Genomic DNA, 12,460 nt, shown 5'->3' on the forward strand with positions numbered 1-12,460 from the left:
CCCCCCCCCTTTTGAAAATGACTAAAGACCCATGTAACCTTTGTATGCGTAGCAATCATGAATCTAATCAGCATAGCGTTCAAAACAGAGATTGACTATAGGTGCTTGGAACATTCCTACCCGTGTAAGGGAAGGACTACGCAGTATATGATGCTTTGACACGCTATAGCATTCAGAATGATTCATTTATTTTGCCTTATTTCATTACAGTGTTAAAATGTGTTATAGAACGTGAGTGTCCCATTAAGATAATTATCAAGTGAAATGTTCGGTTAAGCTCCTACGTAGAAAGACTTATTTGTTAATCCAAGTACGTATAGTGTATGTTTTTACATGATACATAATGCATGAGATTAGGCTAATTAATTGGTTGTTTTCGTAACGGTTCAGCTCTCCGGGTTTCAGGAATGCTGATCCACTGACTTCAGGGGCTTACTAGTTACACTGAAAAAAGAACACAAATAAGTCATGCGTAAATGCCTTTAGTGAGATCTGGATATACTGAATACAATCAACATCTGATTAAAATATAATGAGGTGTCAAACGCGCTACTGAAGTTTGAATAAACCTCCCTTGAATAATCAATGCTTCTACAGATGCGGCGTCCTCACGTCAGATGAAGATGTGGCAGTGATCTCTAACCACTGATGCTGATAGTGCCTGTACGCTTTCGCTCATTAAACATGTTACTGGAACAGATGTTCACCCTTATGTTCTCTAATTTCCTGGAACCAAGTGGGGACGTTGTTCTTGTGAGGAGTCAGTTATCCTGTGCCTCGGACTGCACTGCTCTGGACGATTGTTCTTCGTTCTTCTACAACCCCGATTCCAAGTCATGTCTGGTCACTCTACAGCGTCACTTTACCACTGCTGGGCTCGTGTCAACATCTGGCTTCAAGTACTACATGGCACGTTCAGGTCAGTTCTCATTCCCGGGACAAAAAGTTCAGAGCACTTGTCCAAAGTTACCAGCTTTTGGTTTGGTTGATACTTCTAATGCTATTACACAAGGTTTGGTTTGGCTGACACCTTAGTCCTTGGATGTCGTTAATACGCTCATTTCTGTAAGTTCTAAAACAATAACATGGTGTGTCAACTGCGGCAATATGTCTACCTCTAACTCTTTCAAAATATAGCATGTTTTTGGCGAGAGAGCATGTCTTGACGACATAACATGTCTTTGATCATATAAGATGTCTTTGACGATATAGCATGTCTTTGACGATGTAGCATCTTTGACGATGTAGCATCTTTGACGATATCGTATGTCTTGGAAGATATAATATGTCTTTGACGATGTAACATGTCTTTGACGATATAGCACCTTTGATGATGTAGCATCTTTGACGACATAGCATATCTTTGACGCTATAGCATGTCTTTGATGATATAAGGTGTTTTTGACGATATGCCATGTCTTTGACGATGTAACATGTCTTTGATGATATAGCATGTCCTTGACGATACAGCATGTCTTTGACGATATAACATGTCTTTGACGATATAACATGTTTTTGCCAATGTAAAACATTTAATATAGCATGTATTTTGACGATGTAGCATGTATTTTGACGATATAGCATGTCTTTTACGGTATAGCATGTCTTTGCAGATGTAAATCTTTGAGCTGTATAGAATGTATTTTGACCAGCAAAACTTCACAACTAGTTAGGAATGCATAAAACATCTATATATTATTAACATCTTACGGAAGTATACATGTTGCTGACAATCGCGTCTAGATTTAAAGTATTATTTTCATTAAGGGTTTAAAACGCTTTGCAAGTATAAGATTGCTTTGAAAATCCAACAATGCTCAGTTTTGTTATTTGTAAAACAAAAAGAACCGCCATTGTCGCACCAAAATGGTAGTATTGAAATGTTAGTATGTCTGTATTGTTTGTCCATATTGTAAAATCAAATTGACAAGTATAGAAATAGAATCGCAGTCTTTCCTACATTGAACTTTAACCCTTTGACAATTAATGCTTTCCTATCAGATAATTGGACGTCATATCTACTGCGCCACTCGGACGTCCGCTGTGTGGTAAATGCCTGTTAACATCTGGCCACGACAGCAGTTTACTCTCTTTAGAATTACAGTGAACTGCGATTTTAACGACCTCAAAGGGACCTCCGATTTTAGTTTGTTACAACGTAGTTCGTTATGCGCATTTCGTCATATCTGTCAGTTCGTTAGAAACACTGTTATAGCTATCGCTCTTCACGCCGAAGACCTGGGTTCGATTCCCCACATGTGGAAAGCCCATTTCCGGCGTCCCCCGCCGTGATATTGCTTAATATTGCTAAAAGCGGCGTAAACGTAAACTCACTCACTCATCCAGCTGTTCGGCTAATTTTGAGAATGATAATGCCACCCATCATATCACTAAGATTGCTTTGAAAATCCAATAATGCTCTGTTTTGTTATTTGTAAAACAAAAAGAACCGCCATTGTCGCACCAAAATGGTAGTATTGAAATGTTAATATGTCTGTATTGTTTGTCCATATTGTAAAATCAAATTGACAAGTATAGAAATAGAATCGCCGTCTTTCCTACATCGAACTTTAACTGTTGAAATGTAAAAACATAGTTGTTAAGGGTGGTGGGTAGTCTAGTGGTTACAGCGTTCGCTCGTCTCACCGAAGATCCGGGTTCAATTCTTTAAATTGGCTCAATGTGTTAAGCCCATTTCTGGCGTCCACCGATGTGATATTGGTGGAATGTTTCTAAAAGCGGCACTAAGCTTTATTCACACACAGGGGTGAAGGTGCTACAGAATCTAGACTTGCCATAATATAAATCCAATCCCCTGTTGTTTTTAAGAGTCTACAGTTAAGCATTCTGAAGGGGGAAAAGCCACGCTGCGAGCTGGACTTTTGTTACATGCAGGTTGTCACTGCATATAGAATCTGTATGTTTTCTTCACTGAACGTATTAGCGAATCAAATTTCTCGTTTGTTCATATTCCATTTTTTATTCAAGGTTGAGAAATGAGGACAAACTATTATTTCCTTTCTTTCGAAGTATCTTGTATTTTGTTTTAACAGCAATTAATGGTACCGAGGTCCAACAAACGTGATCATCTTTATCGAAGTATTGTTGGAACAATGAAATGGGTTATGAAACTCTGTGTTTTTCAGACTGCAACAACATATGGACTGTAGCGGGGATGTCTTGCTTCTATAAGAGTACAGACAGGAAAAACGTTGCCGACGCAAGGGTAGTATGCTTGTTTTTCATCTTGATGACAAAAATGAAACAGACACTTCACACTTGGAGAAATGCATTATATTGAAAATGTGTTGTACAAGGTAGTTAATATAGGCGAATACCATACCTAACGCATCCACATTTCAACTGTGCTGAACCACGCAGGGTGGATGCAGCACGCTCTTTTGTGAAAACGCGGCCATGCACGTCACGTGACCACAGTTTCATAGTGCCTAACCACCAACACGTGTGCAGAATTTGCTGTTGATTAGAATGAAAACAATCCTTGAGAGATTAACAATTTGCATGCTACGCCTTACAAATGTTGAACGTGAACGTGCAATTGGCATGCTCTCGTCTGGCGAGTCTACTGTGGCTATTGCACATGCCATGAGATGCAGTAAGACGGACAATTCACATGTGTCCATCGAACGGGTAACGACATCTGATCGTCAAAGGTCAGGACGGTCACGTGCCGAGGACAATAAAATTCGGCTACGTCATTTGCGTAATCGTTTTACGACCGCAACGTTAACTCGGGGTCACTGTTTAGGGGGCGCGTAACTGCTCAGACCATACGAAACCACTTGCACATTGCCCATCTTCGTGCCCGACGTCCGTATTTTGGTCCGATTCTGACACAGGTGAACCGTAATGAACGTCTACCCTGGGCACAAATACACCTGCAGATGCTAAATTTCCTGCAAAATGCGCGCATTGACGTCAAGGAGCAATCATCGAGATCACCTGACCTCAATCACATCGAACACATGCGGGATGCTCTTGGAAGAAGTCTTCGTACATTGAGACGTCAACCCTAGATTATTCAAGAGCTGGGCACCCTCTTGGTACAGCAATGTAGCAGGTTACCTGATGCTGTGTTAGGCAGTCAAGGAGACACATTTCCTGTCTGTTGTGAATGCGCAAGCGGGGCATACGCGCTACTGAACAAGCTCCAGTACAGATGGCTAGTTCCGGTGAAATGAAAAGGTGATCCCATCTCGCTACTGTTGACTGTGGAGAGTGCACCAAGCGCACATTAATGCCTAATTCTGTTTTAGTGTACGCTCACTACGTCCACGTGTATCGTGTATCCACTAGCAACACGTTTATTTCTGTATGGGTATGTTTGGGACATAAAGTAACACATGTGAAGTTTCTATTTTGTTCAGTATATATATACTCAAAGGCAAAACTTTTTTGTGACATGGAATATTTTCATTGGTAATCTTGTGAATAAGTAATGGTTAGCTTCTTTGTGATTCAAACCACAGGCCCTCGTGTCTTTGCGAGGATTAAAGGTTTTGAAAAAATACAAAAATTTTAGATGACCCCCGACTCGAAATGCTTCACAGTACAATAAATGATGCATATGTACTGTGAAGCATTTCGAGTCGGGGGTCATCTCAAAAATGTATTTTTCTAATCTTTAATCTTCGCAAAGAAAGAGGGCCTGTGATTCAAACCAGAGTAAGAGGGTCGAAGAAACGCAGTATTAGTAGTTCTTGTTGGAATTTCGTGAAATTTGCAAGAAGGATGAAAGCAATGTTCACGTTTAACGGCCAGACAACCAGACGATTATCATTTCCATTCAATGTAGTCTGACGTAGTGCAGAAAAAACACCTCCAGTCATCGTTCTGGAAGACGTTTGACATGCCATGTCTCGTGGGAAAAGACAGATGGGAGAGCTGTAGGCAAGTTTCAGTCTCAGTGTGACGTTGATCTTCGATTCAACGTCTATAGAAACGTTTGGCAGTTGTGGCGAAACAATCAAGTTATAGACCGTCCCCATAGTGGGCACACACCAGTAACCCTCCGTCAGGACCGATTGATTAGAACCATGTACCATCGACACAGGTTCTAGCCAGCAACCCTTACAACCGAATCATACCTGGCAACAGATGTGTATCTTTGGGAACAGATCGACGTCGTCAACGCGACAATGGCTTCCGTGCAAGACACCCAGCCCGACGGCCAGTACTGACGCCAGAATGGCTACGCCTTTGTCTAACAACACTTGCGATAGGGAGCACGTGATTGGAGAAATGAGTCTGGATAACGTCAGGCACGTTGCTTTAGGTGTACAGAAATATCTTAATCATATCATTGTTATGAATACACAGTGCCATTTAGGAAGTGATTGAACGTAGCATAATATATTTTTTGTTATTACACTTTAAGCATTCCAGTACATTTACAAAGTTGCGTCCCATCCGAGATTCGGACTTTCAAAGTCAGACACTTTAATACCAGCACACAAAGTCAGACACTTTATTACCAGCACACAAAGTCAGCGATCTAACCCACTCAGCCAGCGCAGCTTCAGCAAAAATTGAAGTCGGACAACTGATAGTCACGTACAAGTGTAAACTGGCATGACTATGGATACACTTTGATATTTAGAAATTGAGAATGTGTAATCCCAACTACAGCATATGCTACAGAACATTGCTATTGTATTTATTATCCTGACCCGTAAGATCCCCTGATGTATAACCAACGGAACACGACTGGGATGGAATGGAGCGGTGTTTACGACGCCCTCCGAATGCGCCAACAACGCTGCAGGAACTCTATGTCGTATATGGAATGATGTTCGCCAGGACTACCATCAATATTCAGTGGCCTCAATGAGGTGGAGGTGGCAGACTGCATCAATGCACAAGGTGGACACGGACCATGTGGCTCATATGCTAGTAATCGCTACCATACCTTGAACCATTGTCTTTCCATGATATAACATTTCATTCGCGGCACTGATTATGTTTGTAGTTTTGTGTCACTATAACGTTTGCCTTTGAATTTAAATGGAAGAATGCATGAATGTAAGAACGATCACAAGTGAAGGGGTGTCACGATTCACACTCACTTCGATTCATGATACGATTATCGATTCAATTCGTTCGATTCGATTAATCGATTCGATTCGCGATTAATTTCGAGGACAAAGTCAAATTTGTTGTAATATCAGTATAATTTGGCAAACTTTGGAAAATTGGCAGAATGCACAATTAGAACACTGTCAAGACAAGTTGTCAACAAATACTCTCTGAACAAGTGATCCTGAAATTATCTTTCAGTGACGAACTGTGGTGCCAAGTGTTCATTGTGACTGTATACCTAATGTCACTGTAAGTCATTTGGAATGATCATGTTCTGTGCAAAAATTTCACGTGAAAGACATGCCCTCTGGGCACTTACAATGTCTCTGGCCGTGGAGAATACCCTCTCATTGGCCACACTTGTAGCAGCGAATTTTCAACATAACTTGTTACGATTTCAGGTGAAACAAACTCTCAGTATTAGAAAGTAAGTACTTTATGAATCGAATCGAAATGGATGCATTTGAAATCGAGATCGAATCGTACATCTATCTATTCGATTTTCGATGAACCGAACCGAATCGTGACACCCCTAATCACAAGAGATCACAATGCCCCATGAATCTCACAAAATATAATGCACATGTTATACGTACACTATTGGCAGGGTCTCCACAACGCTATGGATGTGTGTGGGGATGCGTGCGTGACAGATATCGGGGATTTAGACAGATATCGGGTTTTTTCAGTGTATACAATTATGCACATAATGGCAATAAAATACACACATGTAGCTCATCAGACTCATCTTCATATCTCCAGCTCGCGTGTGCTGGTATGGGCGCTCTCATGGCATCCACTAACTCAGAACAAGAAAACAGAGTCATCAAGAAAAGTAAGTATGCCTACGGAATCCCGTTAGGTTTATGTCATTTATTCGTTTCTCGAAAATTCAAAATATCATGCAAAAAAATAATGATACTAGTGCAACATTTCGGGATATTCGTTGAAATCTCAAGATTTGTTGAAAATTGCAGAATCTATGTCGAAAATGTCTGTGATATCACGCTGAAGTCTAAAGACAACACGTTCAAAACCATGTTTAGCATTGCTCTTGCTTGGAAGTTTAACATTGTTTCTTTCAATGTCATCATCTCACCTTCCTTGAATTTTCAAAAATAACTGAATGGCATGATGGATATTTCATGCTGATTTGGCATTCAGTAAATATAATATTTGATTAAACCTCCAGGCGTTATCAACGTTTCACTTACAACATAACTGTAATACAAAAGACGAGTTCGGTTCTCCTGCACAGCAAAGTGAAACACCTTTCCCCAAAGGGGACGGTGGGATAGCCCAGCCTTTTTAGATCAATACTCTGTCTACATGTTTTCTGTAATGTTGGTATAGTGACGTGAAACTCTCACAAACCTGGAATCTGTAACGCTATAAAGAAATAGCTTGACAATTTTGTTATCTTTCCAGGTTAGGGTTTAAACCTAGCAACTTAGATTTGGTGGTCAGGTTCACAGTTGATTACCCAGATGGTGTGTTTTGTTGCTTGTAATACCAGTCACTGGATTGTCTGGCCCAGACTTCATTATTTCCAGGCCGTCATCCTATAGCTGGAATGACATGATATTAATAATAATAATAATAATAATAAATGGATATTTCTTTTGCGCCATAGTCCATCCAGAGCATGCTCAAAGAGCTACATATAAAAAGAGTCACTAGAGTTCAAGAGGAAGATATGACAATTCGTCAAAATGGCCATGAGAATATTTCGCAGTTATAGGTTGTAGACTTTTTTTGAAGAAGAAGGTTTTGAGTCCCGATTTGAATGCTTCTAAGGATGAAGCATTTTTTATGGGAGTAGGAAGACTGTTCCATAGGGTTGGTGCTGCAGATTTGAATGACCTATGGCCAAAGTGTTTGAGACGAACTTGGGGAACTGAGAGAAGATGTTGATTCTGATTGTTACACACAGTAGTACATTTTACTTCGTTCCAGAATTCGGATCAGGATTTTGGATTGGAGGCAGTGATGAAATTCAGGAAGGGAAGTGGATCTGGCCAGATGGTCAACCGGTTACTCTCAACTTTTGGGCAGAAGGTCAACCCGACAACGGTACCGACGACCAGTGTATGGAGCAATGGGGACATAAGGAGGGGTGGAACGATGGACCCTGTTGGTATCCAACGTTTTATTTATGCGAAAAATAGTTTATAAAAATGGCACAACACTTTATCCAAACTTACAAAGGAATGTCGGATTCTGCTTCTTTCTCTTAATTTGAATCTTCCCTGTACATTTCTCACAGCGTCCGCATAAATTTGCGAACTATTACATAGGTAGCATATCAACCGCATTCTTTTTCTCGAATTCGCGTATCATACCACGCCTTATGGTTAGGTTCCGCGATCTTAACGCTAAGGTGACCGTAACTCCCATACCTTAAGATAGACTAAAGGTAGTCTTAGCGCTGAGGTTGTTTTGTACAACGGCACCCAGTACAATAATGTTCAGATCTATCCTATGAGACCGTATGTAATCATCAGAACCAGACAAAGTAAACATACGTTTTATGAATATCACTTTATTGGTTAGCAATCGCCTCCAACCTCTTAATCAGGCTGAATATGTCTCTCAGGTGAAATTTCTCTCTACACTTGGATTATTCAAAATGAACTGTCAGCCAATGATATTTAGTCTCTTTATATTTTGGCAATTCCAAATGACCAATGAACATAGCTGTAGCAAATTAGGAGCCACGTGACCATGTGGGTAGTGCGAAATAATTGTCCCGCTTTACTTCATAATTAATGCGGAAATCGAGTCTTCTCTTAATCTCTAATTTAAACACATTCTGTGTTTTTATTTTACTGATCGAAAACGTTAATAAACTGACACACTTTCAGTTCAAAACAATTTTACACGTAATAGAGCACACTTGTACTAATTCAATGCATAGTTTCGAGACCCGTGAAGATCCGGGGTAGAATAGGTCCCCAGCAACCCATGCTTGCCACAAAAGGCGACTATGCTTGTCGTAAGAGGCGACTAACGGGATCGGGTGATCAGGCTCACTGACTTGGTTGACACATGTCATCGGTTCCCAATTGCGTAGATCGATGCTAATGTTGGTAATCACTGGATTGTCTGGTCCAGACTCGATTATTTACAGACCGCCGCCATATAGCTGGAATATTGCTGAGTGATGCGTAAAACTAAACTCACTCACTCACTCGCATAGTTTCGAATTGCAGAATTGGAAAATCCATTCCGTTTTAATAGCACCCATAAGCTTTTCCTGGAATTTAGCAAAGGATTGGTTTCCTAGAATCGGTTCGAGATGTGTGTTCAGTAACAGTGGCGCAAGTGCTGAGCGCTGAGCATACCGTCTTTGTAATCACTGTGCGAACCCACGCGATCTTATAGACGCTGGCCGGCAGTGACATTATATAGGACCATGTTTCCTCCGTCCGTCACTAATACTTCATTCACAGACATAGTTAGACATGACAAAGACCTTTGATATGAAACGTCATAAACTGGAGATGAGAGTTCCATATTTGCAATGCAAGTACCGATCTCTAATAGAAGCCAGTCTCTAACAGCTATGGTCATCGTGATGCTCTTGAAATCAGCTTCAAACCCAAAATCATCTCACATCCTTCTCACTAAATTTCTTAATTTACTCAGGTGCCTCCAACGTTGATTTTTAGAAAAAGCTTTTTTTGTTTATGAAATTGTAACTGTCCATATCACGCCTAGTTGTTAGTAATATTCCAGATCTATGTAGGCGATCTCAGGCATGTTCCTTGCACCTTGACCAACTCGTGTTATCCCGGAAAAGCCGAATAGCTGTCACGGAAAGAGGCGAGCAGTTGCATATGAGGTACGAGCCTTCTTGTAGGTCACGGAGAAGAAGCGAGTAGTTACGAATGATTCCTTCTTTTGTGATTTACTATACATACACGTTTTTGACTATCGTATGGCCATTAGGGTTAACATTCCAAGACATCTGATCTTTGAAACTAAGTGAGGTGAGGTGAAATTGGGTTTAACGTCCTGCTTGAGAATATTTCGCTCATATGACGACGTGCATGTGTGTGTTTGTGTATGTGCGGCTGCTTGTACTAGCCCAGACTTAAGCTGGTTTTATAGTGCTAGATCACTGAGATACCATGCCGCAGTGAAGCATGAATACCCCACTCAGGCACATTATACTGACTCCGAGCCGACCAGTCCTTGTTGTACCCATTAATGCCGAGCGCCAGGCAGGGACCAACAAGTACCATATTTTAACGTATTTTGGGATGACGCGATCGAACCCGCGACCTTCCGCTCTCCGGGCGGACGCTCTAGCCACTACACCACGGAGGCGGTCTTGAAACTAAGTAAATGTAATTGTTAACTTCAGTGTAGTCTCTCTAGAGACATGGTAGGTTTATACTCAGCAGGATTACACCCCACAGTTTACTCATAGTAAAATACCTCATCTTGTTTCTCTATTTCCACCAGGGTTAATTGATGCACAGTGAATGCATGCTTGGAAGAAATGTCCCGATGCCTGTCTTCTTCCACGCTTTGTGGATCGTTTACAATTGTAGACTGGCTGTCCGACTAAATGTTGATACATTGTAACATACAGGATCTCCTGGCTGAAAGTCTAGTGAGATTATATCGTCGCGCATTGGCAATCGTGCGTATGTTTATAACGTTTGTGTGAATCTACCCATTCTACACCTGTCTCAAGAATAGGGATACGTTTACAGTTCCAACTCCTGTCAGTCTACCCATTCTACAACTATCTCGCCAATGGTGTACCCTTTACAGTTCCAACTCCTGTCAGTCTACCCATTCTACAACTATCTCGCCAATGGTGTACCGTTTACAGTTCCAACTCCTGTCAGTCTACCCATTCTACACCTATCTCGCCAATGGTGTACCGTTTACAGTTCCAACTCCTGTCAGTCTACCCATTCTACAACTATCTCGCCAATGGTGTACCCTTTACAGTTCGAACTCCTGTCAATCTACCCATTCTACACCTACCTCGCCAATGGTATTACGTTTACAGTTCCAACTCCTGTCAGTCTACCCATTCTACACCTATCTCGCCAATGGTGTACCCTTTACAGTTCGAACTCCTGTCAGTCTACCCATTCTACACCTATCTCGCCAATGGTGTACCGTTTACAGTTCCAACTCCTGTCAGTCTACCCATTCTACACCTATCTCGCCAATGGTGTACCCTTTACAGTTCCAACTCCTGTCAGTCTACCCATTCTACACCTATCTCGCCAATGGTGTAAAGTTTACAGTTCTAACTCCTGTCAGTCTACCCATTCTACACCTATCTCGCCAATGGTGTAACGTTTACAGTTCCAACTCCTGTCAGTCTACCCATTCTACACCTATCTCGCCAATGGTGTACCGTTTACAGTTCCAACACATGTGAATTTACCATGCCCATACCGTTCTCGAAAATGGTGTCTCTAAAACTAACTCTCGAAATTCCTATCCTTATCTAAACTTGGCCACATTATTCATCCATATTTTACGTGAGCTGCAGTGCCTTGTGACTGTATTTATAATTATTAATTTGTTCTCTACCGTCGTGACCATGCGGCTGAAACATTTGATAACTACACCGCAATTGTAAAGTTTTTAGGAATCATTATTGTATCGCTTAACCACTTTTGATGGACATATACTGAGTCAAAAAAGAAACTTCACATTCTTTCTGCAGGGCACTATAAAAGACCAGGAGATGGTAAGATGGTTAAATTGTTATTATTTCATTGCTGAGATCTATGTGATGTACTCGATACACTGACAGTGCCATAATCAGTTCCATTAGGCTACACCGCCGTTCCAAAACATGGGTATACAGAGTGTCAAGTCACAAGAGTAAAAATGCGAAATTTCTCAGTTCAATATCGTGTATGGCCGCCCCGCGCATTCGCCACTGCCAAACACCGTCTCCTCATCGACTGCCTGATGCTTGTGAACACGTGGTTGGGGATTCTGCGCCATTGCCCTTGCAAGGCAGCGCCAAGTTCCTGCAAATTCTGAGGTTGGTTCCTAAGACCACGAAGCCTTCTCCCAAGTGCATCCCAAATGTGCTCTATTGGATTAAGGTCAGGGGACCTCGATGGCCAGTCCATGACGTTGATTCCAGCGTTTTGAAGGAAATTTCGTGTCAACATCGCGGTATGCGGCCGAGCATTATCATGCTGGAACTGTAGACCTGGGCCATGAGCCGCCATGAAAGGAACGAGTTCAGGGTGAGCACCTGGTCGCGGTAAGCAGCAGCTGTGAGGTTTCCACGGATAACCAGAAGTCGGGAACGGTTGTTCCCACAGAAAGCACCCCACACCATGCAACTTCCGCCCCCGAATCTGTCGAC

The 12,460-nt window shown here is 41.6% G+C and overlaps 1 protein-coding gene across 1 annotated transcript; it reads left to right on the forward strand.

The window, feature by feature from the left end:
- The first annotated feature begins 517 nt into the window (after window positions 1-517).
- Window positions 518-8,783, forward strand: LOC124268577 (type-2 ice-structuring protein-like). Its single transcript, XM_046703574.1, has 4 exons — window positions 518-919; window positions 3,147-3,226; window positions 6,862-6,934; window positions 8,056-8,783. Exons 1-4 carry the CDS (start codon window positions 649-651, stop codon window positions 8,265-8,267), a joined length of 636 nt encoding a protein of 211 aa, XP_046559530.1. The 5' UTR covers window positions 518-648; the 3' UTR covers window positions 8,268-8,783.
- Window positions 8,784-12,460: the final 3,677 nt, after the last annotated feature.

This window comes from Haliotis rubra, unplaced genomic scaffold, assembly GCF_003918875.1.
Source record: "Haliotis rubra isolate DU_JTF1 unplaced genomic scaffold, ASM391887v1 Scf1391, whole genome shotgun sequence".
Lineage (NCBI taxonomy): Eukaryota > Metazoa > Mollusca > Gastropoda > Lepetellida > Haliotidae > Haliotis > Haliotis rubra.